Source organism: Vipera ursinii (assembly GCF_947247035.1).
Source record: "Vipera ursinii genome assembly, chromosome: 3".
Taxonomy (NCBI): Eukaryota; Metazoa; Chordata; class Lepidosauria; order Squamata; family Viperidae; genus Vipera; species Vipera ursinii.
The window spans coordinates 33,277,028-33,289,434 of NC_139516.1; the positions used below are offsets into that span (position 1 = coordinate 33,277,028).

At 45.1% G+C, this 12,407-nt stretch overlaps 1 protein-coding gene across 13 annotated transcripts in view; it reads left to right on the forward strand.

The window, feature by feature from the left end:
- Positions 1-12,407, forward strand: part of RBM39 (RNA binding motif protein 39) — a 48,572-nt gene that overhangs the window by 28,250 nt on the left and 7,915 nt on the right. For 8 of the 13 annotated variants that reach the window (XM_083358054.1, XM_083358050.1, XM_083358058.1 and 5 more), the window contains 2 exons: positions 10,226-10,304; positions 11,247-12,209. In XM_083358054.1, coding sequence (XP_083214180.1) covers positions 10,226-10,304; positions 11,247-11,347 — 180 coding nt within the window. In that variant the 3' untranslated portion in view covers positions 11,348-12,209. Of the gene's footprint in view, positions 1-10,225; positions 10,305-11,097; positions 11,141-11,246; positions 12,210-12,407 lie in introns of those variants that run through there. The other 5 variants (XR_014491949.1, XM_083358057.1, XM_083358056.1 and 2 more) reach the window with 3 other exon arrangements.

Consider the following 12,407-nt stretch of genomic DNA (forward strand, 5'->3'; position numbering starts at 1 on the left):
GCCGTCTTGAAGGAGGCGGTGGTGAGGCCTCTCCTCAAGAAGCCTGCCCTGGACCCTGCTGTATTGAATAACTTTCGTCCTGTCTCCAACCTTCGCTTTCTTGCGAAGGTTGTTGAGAGTGTGGTGGCGCATCAGCTCCCTTTGGTCCTGGATGAAGCGGATTATCTAGACCCGTACCAATCGGGTTTCAGGCCCGGGCACAGCACGGAGACGGCATTGGTCGCGCTGGTGAATGATCTCTGGAGGGCTCGGGACAGGGGGCATTCCTCTGTCCTAGTCCTATTAGACCTCTCGGCGGCTTTCGATACCATCGACCATGGTATCTTGCTGCGGCGTCTCAGGGGATTGGGAGTGGGAGGCACGGTTTTACGGTGGTTCTCCTCCTATCTCTTGGGACGTTCGCAGTCGGTGTTGGCAGGGGGACAGAGGTCGACCGCGAGGTCTCTCATTTGTGGAGTTCCTCAGGGGTCGGTCCTCTCGCCTCTCCTGTTCAACATCTATATGAAGCCGCTGGGTGAGATCATTCGTGGCTTTGGAGTTGGGTATCATCAGTACGCTGATGATACCCAACTTTTCTTTTCGACCCCAAACCACCCCAGTGATGCCCTCGACGTGATGTCCCGTTGCCTGGAGGCGGTTCGGGTCTGGATGGGGAGGAACAGACTCCAGCTCAACCCCGACAAGACTGAGTGGCTTTGCATATCTTCATCCCGGGTTTATTCGGATATTCCATCTCTAACTATGGGGGGTGAACTATTACCCCCCGTAGATAGGGCTCGCAACTTGGGGGTCCTCCTAGATTCACGGCTCACCTTGGAAGATCATATAGGAGCCGTGACTAGGGGGGCCTTTGCACAGGTTCGCCTGGTGCGTCAGTTGCGGCCCTATCTTAGCCGGGATGATCTGTGCACGGTCACTCATGCGCTCGTGTCCTCTCGTCTGGACTACTGCAACGCTCTCTACATGGGGCTGCCCTTGAGGACCACTCGGAAGCTCCAACTGGTACAGAATGCAGCCGCGAGAGTGGTGTTGGGAGTCTCCCGATACTCCCACGTTACACCTCTGCTCCGTGAGCTGCATTGGTTGCCAGTTGTCTTCCGGGTGAGATTCAAGGTACTGGTAACGGTATTCAAAGCACTCCATGGCATGGGGCCGGAGTACCTTAGGGAACATCTGCTGCCGGCATCAAGCTCCCTGCGCCCTGTGCGTTCCCACAGAGAGGGCCTCCTCAGGGTGCCACCGATCAGAGAGTGTCGATTGGTGGCCCCCAGGGGGAGATCCTTCTCTGTGGGCGCTCCGGAGCTGTGGAATCAGCTACCGGTAGAGCTCCGGATGGCGCCCGATCTTCGCTCCTTTCGCCGCGATCTCAAGACATTTTTGTTTGTACAAGCCGGCCTAGCCTGAGGGGGAGTGTTGGGGTTGTTTTATTTTTTGTTTTTTAATTGTTCTGGGGGTTTTTAGCGTTGTATTATATTGTTTTTAACTAGGGCAATTGTTTAATCTGTTTTTAATGTTTGTATTGGTTATTTTATTCTGCCCTGTGAACCGCCCTGAGTCCTCAGGGAGAAGGGCGGTATATAAATGTTATTAAATTAAATTAAATTAAATTACTCTCAAGCCCTACCGTGTTTCCCTGAAAATAAGACCCGGTCTTATTTTATTTTTGCTTCCAAAAGAGGCACCAGGTCTTATTTTGGGGGGATGCCTTACCTGCTTACCTTAGGACAGCTGCAGCCCGGCCTCCCATGCCCCGACACCTGCCTTGCCAGCCCAGTTCTTCTGCAGCCACTTGCCACCACTTAAAAGCCTCATCCCGGCCTCCATTTCGTCATCAGAGGCCTTCCAGAAAGGAGAGGGGCAGCGGCGCGTGTATCAATCTGGAGTTCATTTCTCGGCTGCAGAGGCCTTTACGGAAGGCCTCTGATGGCGAAACAGAGGCTGGGGTCAACGCACTTGAGCAGCTGCAGAAGAAGTGGGCCAGCAAGGCAGGTGTCAAGCTGCAATTACCCTAAGTTGAGTGGGTATGGGGTGTGTGCGGCAGCTCCAACCCCACCCCCCACATCCCTACCATAGCTTGATTTTTACCCATGCACCTTGCCCCACCTGTTGCAACCAGGTGCAATGGAGTGGGCAGGTTCGTGGAGCTTATTTTTGGGGTAGGGCTTATATCGGGCACATGTGTAAAAATCAAGCTAGGGCTTATTTTCAGGGAAACAGTAGTTATCTTCTAGATGGACTGCTGTAAAATGGTCTACTGAAGAGTATCCAGATGCTTCAGCTGGTACGAAATGTAGTGTTGTAGGCATTATGTGCTTCAGGAACTGCATGTTATACCTCTGCTTCACGAGCTGCATTACTTACCAGATTGCATCTAGGTCCAGTTCAAGGTGCAGGCATGGCACCAGCTTATTTGAGGGACTGCTTCTCCCCAGTGACATCTGTCCAGTCAAGTCTGGCAGTCATGTCTTTTCACCATCATTCTCCCTCCGCAAGATAAGGCTGACCTGTTAGCCTAAGAGGAGGCCCTCAAAACATGTTTTGTCAGCTTGGGGATTCTGTGATAGAGTAGAGTCTGTTAGATTGTTGTATGATAGTTAACTGATTCATTCATTTCTGTATGCCTTTCCACCATTTTTCTTTTTCAAATATTGTTTTTATTTTAATCCAAATTGTAGTTTTTTATGTAGTTTAAGTCACTACTATAAGTGAGAGCCACTATAAGTGAGATGTGTGGTTGTAGAAATGCAATAGATGGATAATCAAATCTCCACCTGACCACTTTCAAAAAACTAGTAGAAAAGAAGCCAAGTCATGGGTGATAGAATCAGAGATACAATCCTGTCCATTTCTTGAGATTGACAGAATAAAACACATTGTGGATTGTTTTGGATGTCACTTTTATCATATTTGCAATTCTCCCCAGATATCTTCCAACTGTGAGACAATTATCCTTCATATGGTTAGTAAATTTGTCACACAGCCACCAAATGTTCTTTCAGATTGTTCGCTAAGAGGGGGTGGATAACTAAACAGTATTTATTTATTTGTTTATTTATTTATTATTATTTGGATTTATATACCGCCCCTCTCCCGAAGGACTCGGGGCGGTGTACAGGGCAATTAAAACACTATATACAACACATAATATACAAAAATTAAAATAAATTAAACCAAGTAGTCCTAAATAATAAAACACGTTCTAAAATTTAAAATTTAAAATCCCAGTCCCTCAGTCCAGGCCGGCAAGTTCAAATAGCCAAGTCTTCAGGTCGCGGCGGAAATAGCGAAGGTCAGGAGCCATCCGGAGCTCAACAGGGAGCTGATTCCAGAGGGCAGGCGCGCCCACAAAGAATGCTCTCCTCCTGGGGGCTGCCAGTCGACATTCCCTGACCGACGGCACCCTGAGGAGGCCCTCTCTGTGGGAGCGCACAGGACGATGGGAAGTTAACACCGGCAAAAGGTACTCCTGTAAATCAGGGGTGTCAAACTCAATTTCATTGAGGGCCAAATCAGCATTGTGGTTGCCCTCAAGGGGCCGGGTGGGTATGGCCAGGGTGGCCGTGGCCTACTGGGTGGGCGTGGCTAGAGTGCGTATGGCCTACTGGGTGGGCGTGGCCAGCTCTACATCGTTTGCATCAAGGGGGCCTATGGGGGCCTGGGCAGGAGTGGGACAGATCTGAGGGTCTCTGGCAGAAGGAGGGTCTCTGAGCCAGGGCCAAGGAAATGGGGGCTGTTCCCTCACTGTTTCCAGGATGGCTTCGCGGGCCACATGAAACCACTTCGCGGGCCGGATCCGGCCCCTGGGCCTTGTGTTTGACATGTCTGCTGTAAATAATCCGGACCCATGCCATTTAGGGCTTTATAGGTCATCACCAGCACCTTGAATCTCACCCGGAAGACAACTGGAAGCCAATGCAGCTCGCAGGGCAGAGGTGTTACATGGGAGTATCGGGGAGCCCCCATCACAACTCGCGTGGCCGCATTCTGCCCCAGCTGGAGCCTGCGAGTGGTATTCAAGGGCAGCCCCATGTAGAGAGCGTTGCAGTATATCCAAGAGGTCACAAGCGCATGAGTGACTGTTCGTAGGGCATCTCGGTCCAAATAGGGCTGCAGCTGGCGCACCAGGTGAACCTGGGCAAAAGCCCCCCCCCGGTCACAGCTCCTATATGATCTTCTAAACTGAGCTGTGAGTCAAGGAGGACACCCAAGTTGCGAGCCCTATCTACGGGGGGTGACGCCTCACCCCCTATAGATAAAGATGGAATAGAGTGGACAACCCGAGATGCCAGTATGTACAGCCACTCGGTCTTGTCGGAATTTAGATGAAGCCTGTTCCCATCCAGACCCTCACCGCCTCCAGGTAACGGGACATCACGTCGAGGGCATCACCGGGTTGATCTGGGGTGGAAATAAAAAGCTGGGTATCATCAGCGTACTGATGATAACCCACCCCAAAACCACGAATGATCTCACCCAGCGCTTCATATAGATGTTGAACAGAAGGGGCGAGAGGACCGACCCCTGAGGGACTCCACAAACGAGGCCTCGAGGCCGACCTCTGCCCCCCTGCCAACACCGACTGCGAACAACCCAGGAGGTAGTAGAACCACTGTAAAACAGTGCCACCCACTCCCAACCCCCTGAGGCACCGCAGTAGGATACCATGGTCTGGTATGTCTCTGTACTCATACCAGGTAAATGGTACAAGAGTAGTTCAGTTTATTTCTCAATTCCAACTTTACAAACAGGGCTTTATATTTATTTGTATGATTTTTCTCTGATTAATCTGCAGTCTCCTGTGTAAATGCCATCGTGTTTCCCTGTCAGGGAGTTATAATTTACACAATACACAAATGGACACATTCTAGCCAGGCTTATTTATTTTTATTTTTATTTTTATTCTATTTATATCCCGCCCTTCTCTGAAGACTCAGGGCGGCTTACAAGCTTAACACCTGCATACCATCCAGTTTTTGGTAACATAAGCCAGATCTGCCATCTCATCCATATTTAAGTTGCTGCTGCTTAGTAATTAAATTTTGGATGCGGATACATTTGTTATAGGCAGACCTGCCATTAAGCAACAACAACTGGGTTCCAAGGGTTCTGGTGACCAATCTAGGGGCCCAGGGATGAGATTGCCTTCAAATTTCCACTCTCCTTTTTCCTGTAATGGTCTGCTCCATGCATCTGATTAGCTCTCCTCCTGTCCATTACCACTGCAGTCCTTCCCTCCCTACCACCTCCTGGTAGTTCACTGGCCCCAAATCAACTACGATGTCTTTTATGGCTGTCATTTGCATTCCATATTTTCTGTTCCATAGCAGCCTCTACCATACTCCAGTCTTTCTGGGAATGTTGTCTTGCAGAGTGATTCAACAGTTGCTCAGATACACATACTCATTGCATCATAATCCCCTTTACTTTCTTCCTGACCAACCCTCTCCCCTTCTTGGTTCTCAGTTGGGTTCAGAGAGAACAAGTCCCCCTTATTTTTCCTTCTGGGGACAAGAAAAACATTCTATCATCATTCATATCTTAGTCTTACCCAGGCAACTCATCTTCCAGTCCAGGCCCAATTCCCAGTTGTTCATCAAGCCCATATTGTCCCCAATTTCTAGCATCAAACTCACTGCTCAATCTCTCTTCCAAGACCCATTTACATTTTTCCATCCCCCAATTTGAAGGAAATTGACATGGGACACAAATAATTTTTACCACTCCAGAATATTGGTTGTGTACCTTGGTGATATACATCTAATAGGGCTGTCTTCCTGATTGTTACTCTGTCCTTTACTGGCAATTTACCTTTAGGTGCCAGCCAGCTATACCTATCCATATTATTTAATCTCTGACAACCACAGGTTGATCTTTTGCCCATATTCGTTCCTCTTCTGAATTACTATTTCCTGTTCTCTTAGTTCTTAGCAATTTTAACCTTATCAAACTTTATTCAACTGGATGTTCTGTTGGGCATCTCAATTCTCTCTCTCTCCTATCAAGTTAAACTCAATCCCAATGCTATCATAGATGTAGAATTATATGAATATTACAATGTTGAAAATTCAGTATAAAGTTTATGGTACTATATGGAATGGTAAAAACTTCACCATTTTTATGATAGTTCACTACCAACAAAATAAAGTATGTTGAAAACTGTCTGGATCAACCTACCCATAAATATTGATTTCTAGTTTGAGAAGAGTCCATTTCTTTTGGTTGCATAAGTGCCTGGAGTGTTTTCTTCCAATTTCTAACAGGGATGCCAGTAACAGTTGAGACTATACAATGGTTATTTATACTTTAATTCACCTATCACTTCAATAAACTATAATCAAAAGCTCTGTATTGTACTGCTCTTCACGTTTTGGCAAACTTCAGTTTATTCAAAATGCTGGGGCCAGATTTTTTTTTATCTGAGATTAGTGTTAAAATTATTAGATGGGATTGAATGGTCATTGTATATTGGATTAATAAGCGAATAAATGAGATATTGTCAAGTGTGGGAAAATCAGGAAGCCCAGATAATTCAAATGAATATATAAAGGTTGATATGAAACCTTTATGTGAAAGCTTATACTCTGCAAGAATCTGTACTACTAACGATAAAAGCAAATAAGGTGAAACTCAAAAAATTAGAATATCGTGCAAAAGTTCATTTATTTCAGTAATGCAACTTAAAAGGGGAAACTAATATATGAGATAGACTCATTACATGCAAAGCAAGATAGTTCAAGCCGTGATTTGTCATAACTGTGATGATTATGGCTTACAGCTCGTGAAAACCCCAAATCCATAATCTCAGTAAATTAGAATATTGTGAAAAGGTGCAATATTCTAAGCTCAAAGTGTCCCACTGTAATCAGCTAATTAAGCCATAACACCTGCAAAGGGCTCCTGAGCCTTTAAATGGTCTCTCAGTCTGTTTCAGTAGGAATCACAATCATGGGGAAGATTGCTTACCTGACAGTTGTGCAGAAAACCATCATTGACACCCTCCATAAAGAGGGAAAGCCTCAAAAGGTAATTGCAAAAGAAGTTGGATGTTCCCAAAGTGCTGTATCAAAGCACATTAATAGAAAGTTATGTGGAAGGGAAAAGTGTGGAAGAAAAAAGGTGCACAAGCAGCAGGGATGACCGCAGCCTGGAGAGGATTGTCAGGAAAAGGCCATTCAAAAGCGTTGGGATTTTCACAAGGAGTAGACTGAGGCTGGAGTCAGTGCATCAAGAGCCACCACACACAGACGGATCCTGGACATGGGCTTCAAATGTCGTATTCCTCTTGTCAAGCCGCTCCTGAACAACAAACAACGTCAGAAGCGTCTTACCTGGGCTAAAGAAAAACAGACCTGGTCTGTTGCTGAGTGGTCCAAAGTCCTCTTTTCTGATAAGCAACTTTTGCATCTCATTTGGAAACCAAGGACCCAGAGTCTGGAGGAAGAATGGAGAGGCACACACTGCAAGATGCTTGAAGTCCAGTGTGAAGTTTCCACAGTCTGTGTTGATTTGGGGAGCCATGTCATCTGCTGTTGTTGGTCCACTGTGCTTCATTAAGTCCAGGGTCAACGCAGCCATCTACCAGGAGATTTTGGAGCACTTCATGCTTTATGGGGATGCTGACTTCATTTTCCAGCAGGACATGGCACCTGCCCACACTGCCAAAAGCACCAAAACCTGGTTCAATGACCGTGGGATTACTGTGCTTAATTAGCCAAGCAAACTTGCCTGACCTGAACCCCATAGAGAATCTATGGGGCATTGCCAAGAGAAAGGTGAGAGACATGAGACCGAACAATGCAGAAGAGCTGAAGGCCGCTATTGAAGCATCCTGGTCTTCCATAACACCTCAGCAGTGCCACAGGCTGATAGCTTCCATGCCACGCCACATTGAGGCAGTAATTGCTGCAAAAGGGGCCCAAACCAAGTACTGAGTATATATGCATGCTTATACTTTTCAGAGGTCCAATATTGTTCTATGTACACTCCTTTTTTATTGATTGCATGTAATATTCTAATTTTCTGAGATTGTGGATTTGGGGTTTTCATGAGCTGTACGCCATAATCATCACAATTATGACAAATCACGGCTTGAACTATCTTGCTTTGCATGTAATGAGTCTATCATATATTAGTTTCCCCTTTTAAGTTGCATTACTGAGATAAATGAACTTTTGCACGATATTCTAATTTTTCGAGTTTCATTTGTAGATTGTAGATAAGAATCAATGGAATTCAAGACAGGCTGGACTTAGATCTCTTACGGGCATGAAGGGACTCAAGATTGTTTAACCCCTGTCTCGGGCTCAGCCTGGTCATCTCTTACAGATATACTCTAAGATATATTTCTTTGCTTTCACCTTAGTCAAAAAAATTTGCCAATTATTTTAACCTTTACTGATTTAACACAAATTATTTTTAAAAATTAAGCAATTAATTTTTTTCTTAAAATTTCTATGCCAATATCTGTTGATTTGCAAATAAAAAGATCAATTAAATATGTTTGTCTAAGCATTTAAATAGAGAACAGCAACTAGTTGAAGAAAATAGATTATTAGGTAGAATGAATCTATATTGTACTAGGCCAGGGGTCGGCAACCTAAAAAAGAAAAAGAGCCACTGGGAACCGGTTCCATCACAAATTAAAAAAAGAGGGAGCCGCGTGCGTGTGTCCATGCACGCGCATGCGCAAAAAGGTTTTTTGCGCATGCGCGGACGCACGCGGCTGCCATTTTTAAAAAAATGAGATGGAACCGGTTCCCGGTTGCCCGATGGCGACGGCCCGTCTGCAAAGCTGCCGCTTTCGGCAGCTTTGCAGACGGGCCGTGGCAGCTTCCGCAAAGAGCGGCGCCCCTGCCCATTCCGAGAGGTGCGCGCGCACCTCTCCGAACGACCGGAGGTGCGCGCGTACCTCCGCGTGAATGGGCAGCGGTGCCGCTCTTTCAGGAAGCCCGCCGCGGCCCGTCTGTGAAGCTGCCGAAAGCGGCAGCTTAGCAAACGGGCCGCGGCAGCTTCCGCAAAGAGCGGCACCCCTGCCCATTCCGAGAGGTGCGCGCGCACCTCTCCGAACGACCGGAGTTGCGCGCGCACCTCCCCAAACCTTTGGGGAGGTGCGCGCGTACCTCCGTGCGAAGGGGCAGCAGCGCCGCTCTTTCAGGAAGCTGCCGAAAGCGAAGGGGCAGCGGCGCCGCTCTTTCAGGAAGCTGCCGAAAGCGGCAGCTTCCTGAAAGAGCGGCACCGCTGCCCGTTCGCGCGGAGGTACGCGCGCACCTCCCCAAAGGTTTGGGGAGGTGCGCGCGCACCTCCGGTCGTTCAGAGAGGTGCGCGCGCACCTCTCGGAATGGGCAGGGGCGCCGCTCTTTGCGGAAGCTGCCGCGGCCCGTCTGCTAAGCTGCCGCTTTCGGCAGCTTCACAGACGGGCCGAGGCGGGCTTCCTGAAAGAGCGGCACCGCTGCCCATTCGCGCGGAGGTACGCGCGCACCTCTCCAAAGGTTTGGGGAGGTGCGCGCGCACCTCCGCCCATTCGGGGAGGTGCGCGTGCACCTCTCCAAACGGGCGGTGCCACTCTCCATTTGGAGAGGTGCGCGCGCACCACTGCCCGTTGGAAGAGGTGCGCGCGCACCGGGCGGCTGGGAGCCGCAAGAGACGGCTCAAAGAGCCGCATGCGGCTCCGGAGCCGCAGGTTGCCGACCTGTGTACTAGGCTAAAGGTTCACGTTTGTAACCTTTAACTGGGCAAAACCATGCATTGTGGGGCAAAACATTTTGAACCAAGTTACCTCATGTGGGCTAACTTACCTATGAAATCCAGGACCCATGATTCCCATGAAATTTAAATTTTATAAAATGTTTTATGTTTACATCATTTTAAAGCATATTATGACATAATACAAAATATAAAACGTTTCCTGTGGTCAGCTGCTGAAGCTTGACAATTCAACAAGTGGAAGCCTATTGTCTGCCATCCAGATACAGAGAGAGGACATCAACAGCATTGCTTAGTTCACCAGGATGAAGATATATAACTGGATAACATGAGCATACTGATGTTAGTTCACTTCATGTTGACATGATCTTACCAGGCTGAGATGGTAGACTAGATTTTTGTGAACACTTCATCAGGACAAGGGGGATAGTATCTGCTGTGACATTACTGAAGGCATTAAGGAATCTGCTAAGGAAATGGTTAATGGGCTGTCTAGTAAATCTGTTTTTTTTTTATACTTCAGGGCAACGTGTATGTCAAATGCCCTTCAATAGCTGCAGCAATTGCAGCTGTCAATGCATTACATGGAAGATGGTTTGCAGGTAAGTCAATATTTACTATTTTGCTACAATATAACTTAATACGTGGATTAGGGATGGAAAATTTGCTCTTCCAGATGCATCTTCCATCCTCCATCAGTATCTGCCGACCAACTCCTTTGGGCCGGGAGTGGGAGTCGATAGGTGCTCTTAACTGGTGAATGCTTCTTAAAATGATGTAAAAGTATATTCCCCAAATTTGGGTTTCAACTGTTAACCATGTAGTGACTGATACATACTGTCAGGAGCCAATGGAAGTTGCATTTCAAAACAAAGGAAAACTTTTTAAAATAAGCATAAAACATTACTTGATATGATTTCTGCTAGGGGTTAATTTAACATGTGATAAGTTGAAAATTCCAAATTTAGGAGTTAACAAAAGTAATAAGGAATTGATTTGAAGAGTATCTTTGATCGTGCCTATTTTGTATAATGAAACAATTTCTTGTTTGTGACAAATTGTCCCGAGGAAATTTAGCCGATAAGGCAGATGTTTCTCATTTTACGTTTGGCTGACACTTGGAGAAACACAAGAAATCTGGTTGCTAATTCGAGTTCTACAAAAGGGCACAGCAACATTACCTACTGACCAGTGTGATCTACGTTATGTTTGCCATACTTAGTGCAAATTGATTGATCTTTATGGATGGGAACCAAATGTCCAATTGTTACAAGCATTATAAAAAACTTTTATTATCCTGTGATATTTAATCTCCTGAGGAATTGCTTTTTAAATAAATGTTTCATATTGGGTCTTATGACTGTAATAAACATATTGAATATGTTTTGGTTGTAGTTGAGTCATACTGAATGATGGATATTCATTGTAGGAATGAAATGTGAGTTATCTAAAATAAATTAAAGCTGGAAGCTATTTCCTATATTTTATCGGCATTGTACTCTGTCCTATTAGATGTTAAGACACTTTGTTTTCTTGTTTTACAGGTAAAATGATCACAGCAGCATATGTTCCTCTTCCGACGTACCATAATCTTTTCCCAGATTCTATGACTGCAACCCAGCTCTTGGTTCCAACTCGGCGATGAAGAAGGATTGAGTCAGTTTTGTACATAGCTATTTTTGAACGAAGACTTGAGTTACCTTTATTTAGATGAAAACAAAAGGAAAAAGATGTAAAGTCCTTTTGTGTACATTTCCTGTTATCTTTAAAGAAATATATAATAAGCAGGAATGCTGTGATTATTCTTAGCATTCCCACTGTAAACAAAGCTGACTACTTGTTCTGCCTTGTAATTCTTGTACATTTAGACTTTTGGCTAAAGTATGGTGTAGGAACAGACATAGGTTATAGAAAAGTTTTCTTTCTGTAAAAGATGGAGAGGACATTTTTAATGTTTTGCGAGCCTTCCTTTTACTGCAGAAGTTGCATTTTACATTTATTAAAATGAATATGCTCTGCTAAAGGTTAAAATCAGATTTAACTGGACATATTTGGTGTGTTTTGTATGGAATGGAATTTGAAGAGGCTACTGAATGATTTTTGGTCATCTGATCTGCCCAAGTAATGTTGAACAGCTGGAAAGATTGAGAGGATTAGAAGATTTTATTTCTAGATGATAACTTTTGATTGTCTCTGTAAAAGTTTCTTGTAAATAAGGTGTAAGGTGTGTTTAGAATTCCAAACAAAGCTATCTCTGCATTTCCAGATTAAAGTTCCAATGATTGCAGGGAATGTACTTAATTAAAAGTTGAAGTAGGAAATGCAGGAATATATTTTGTCTGGTTGCATATAATCTCTGCTCTTTTTTAAGCTCTGTGAGCTCTGAAATATATTTTTGGGTTACTTCAGTGTGTTTGACAAAACAGCTTAATATTTCTATCAACAAACAACTTTCATATTGCAACAATCTTTGTAAGAACCACTCAAATAAAATTCTCTCAAAGGCCTCCAGAAGAATTATTTTTTATAAAACTGAAGATTGACTTTAATCAACATTAAATCTCTTTAGATGAGCCAGAAGCTTGATTTGTAATTTGTGTTTACAGAATGAATCAGCAGTATAGTTAAATTTTAGAGCAATCCTTATGCTTAACAGAAACATCTCCTACATATATTTCCTTATTAGACTTTTCAAGTATCAGTTT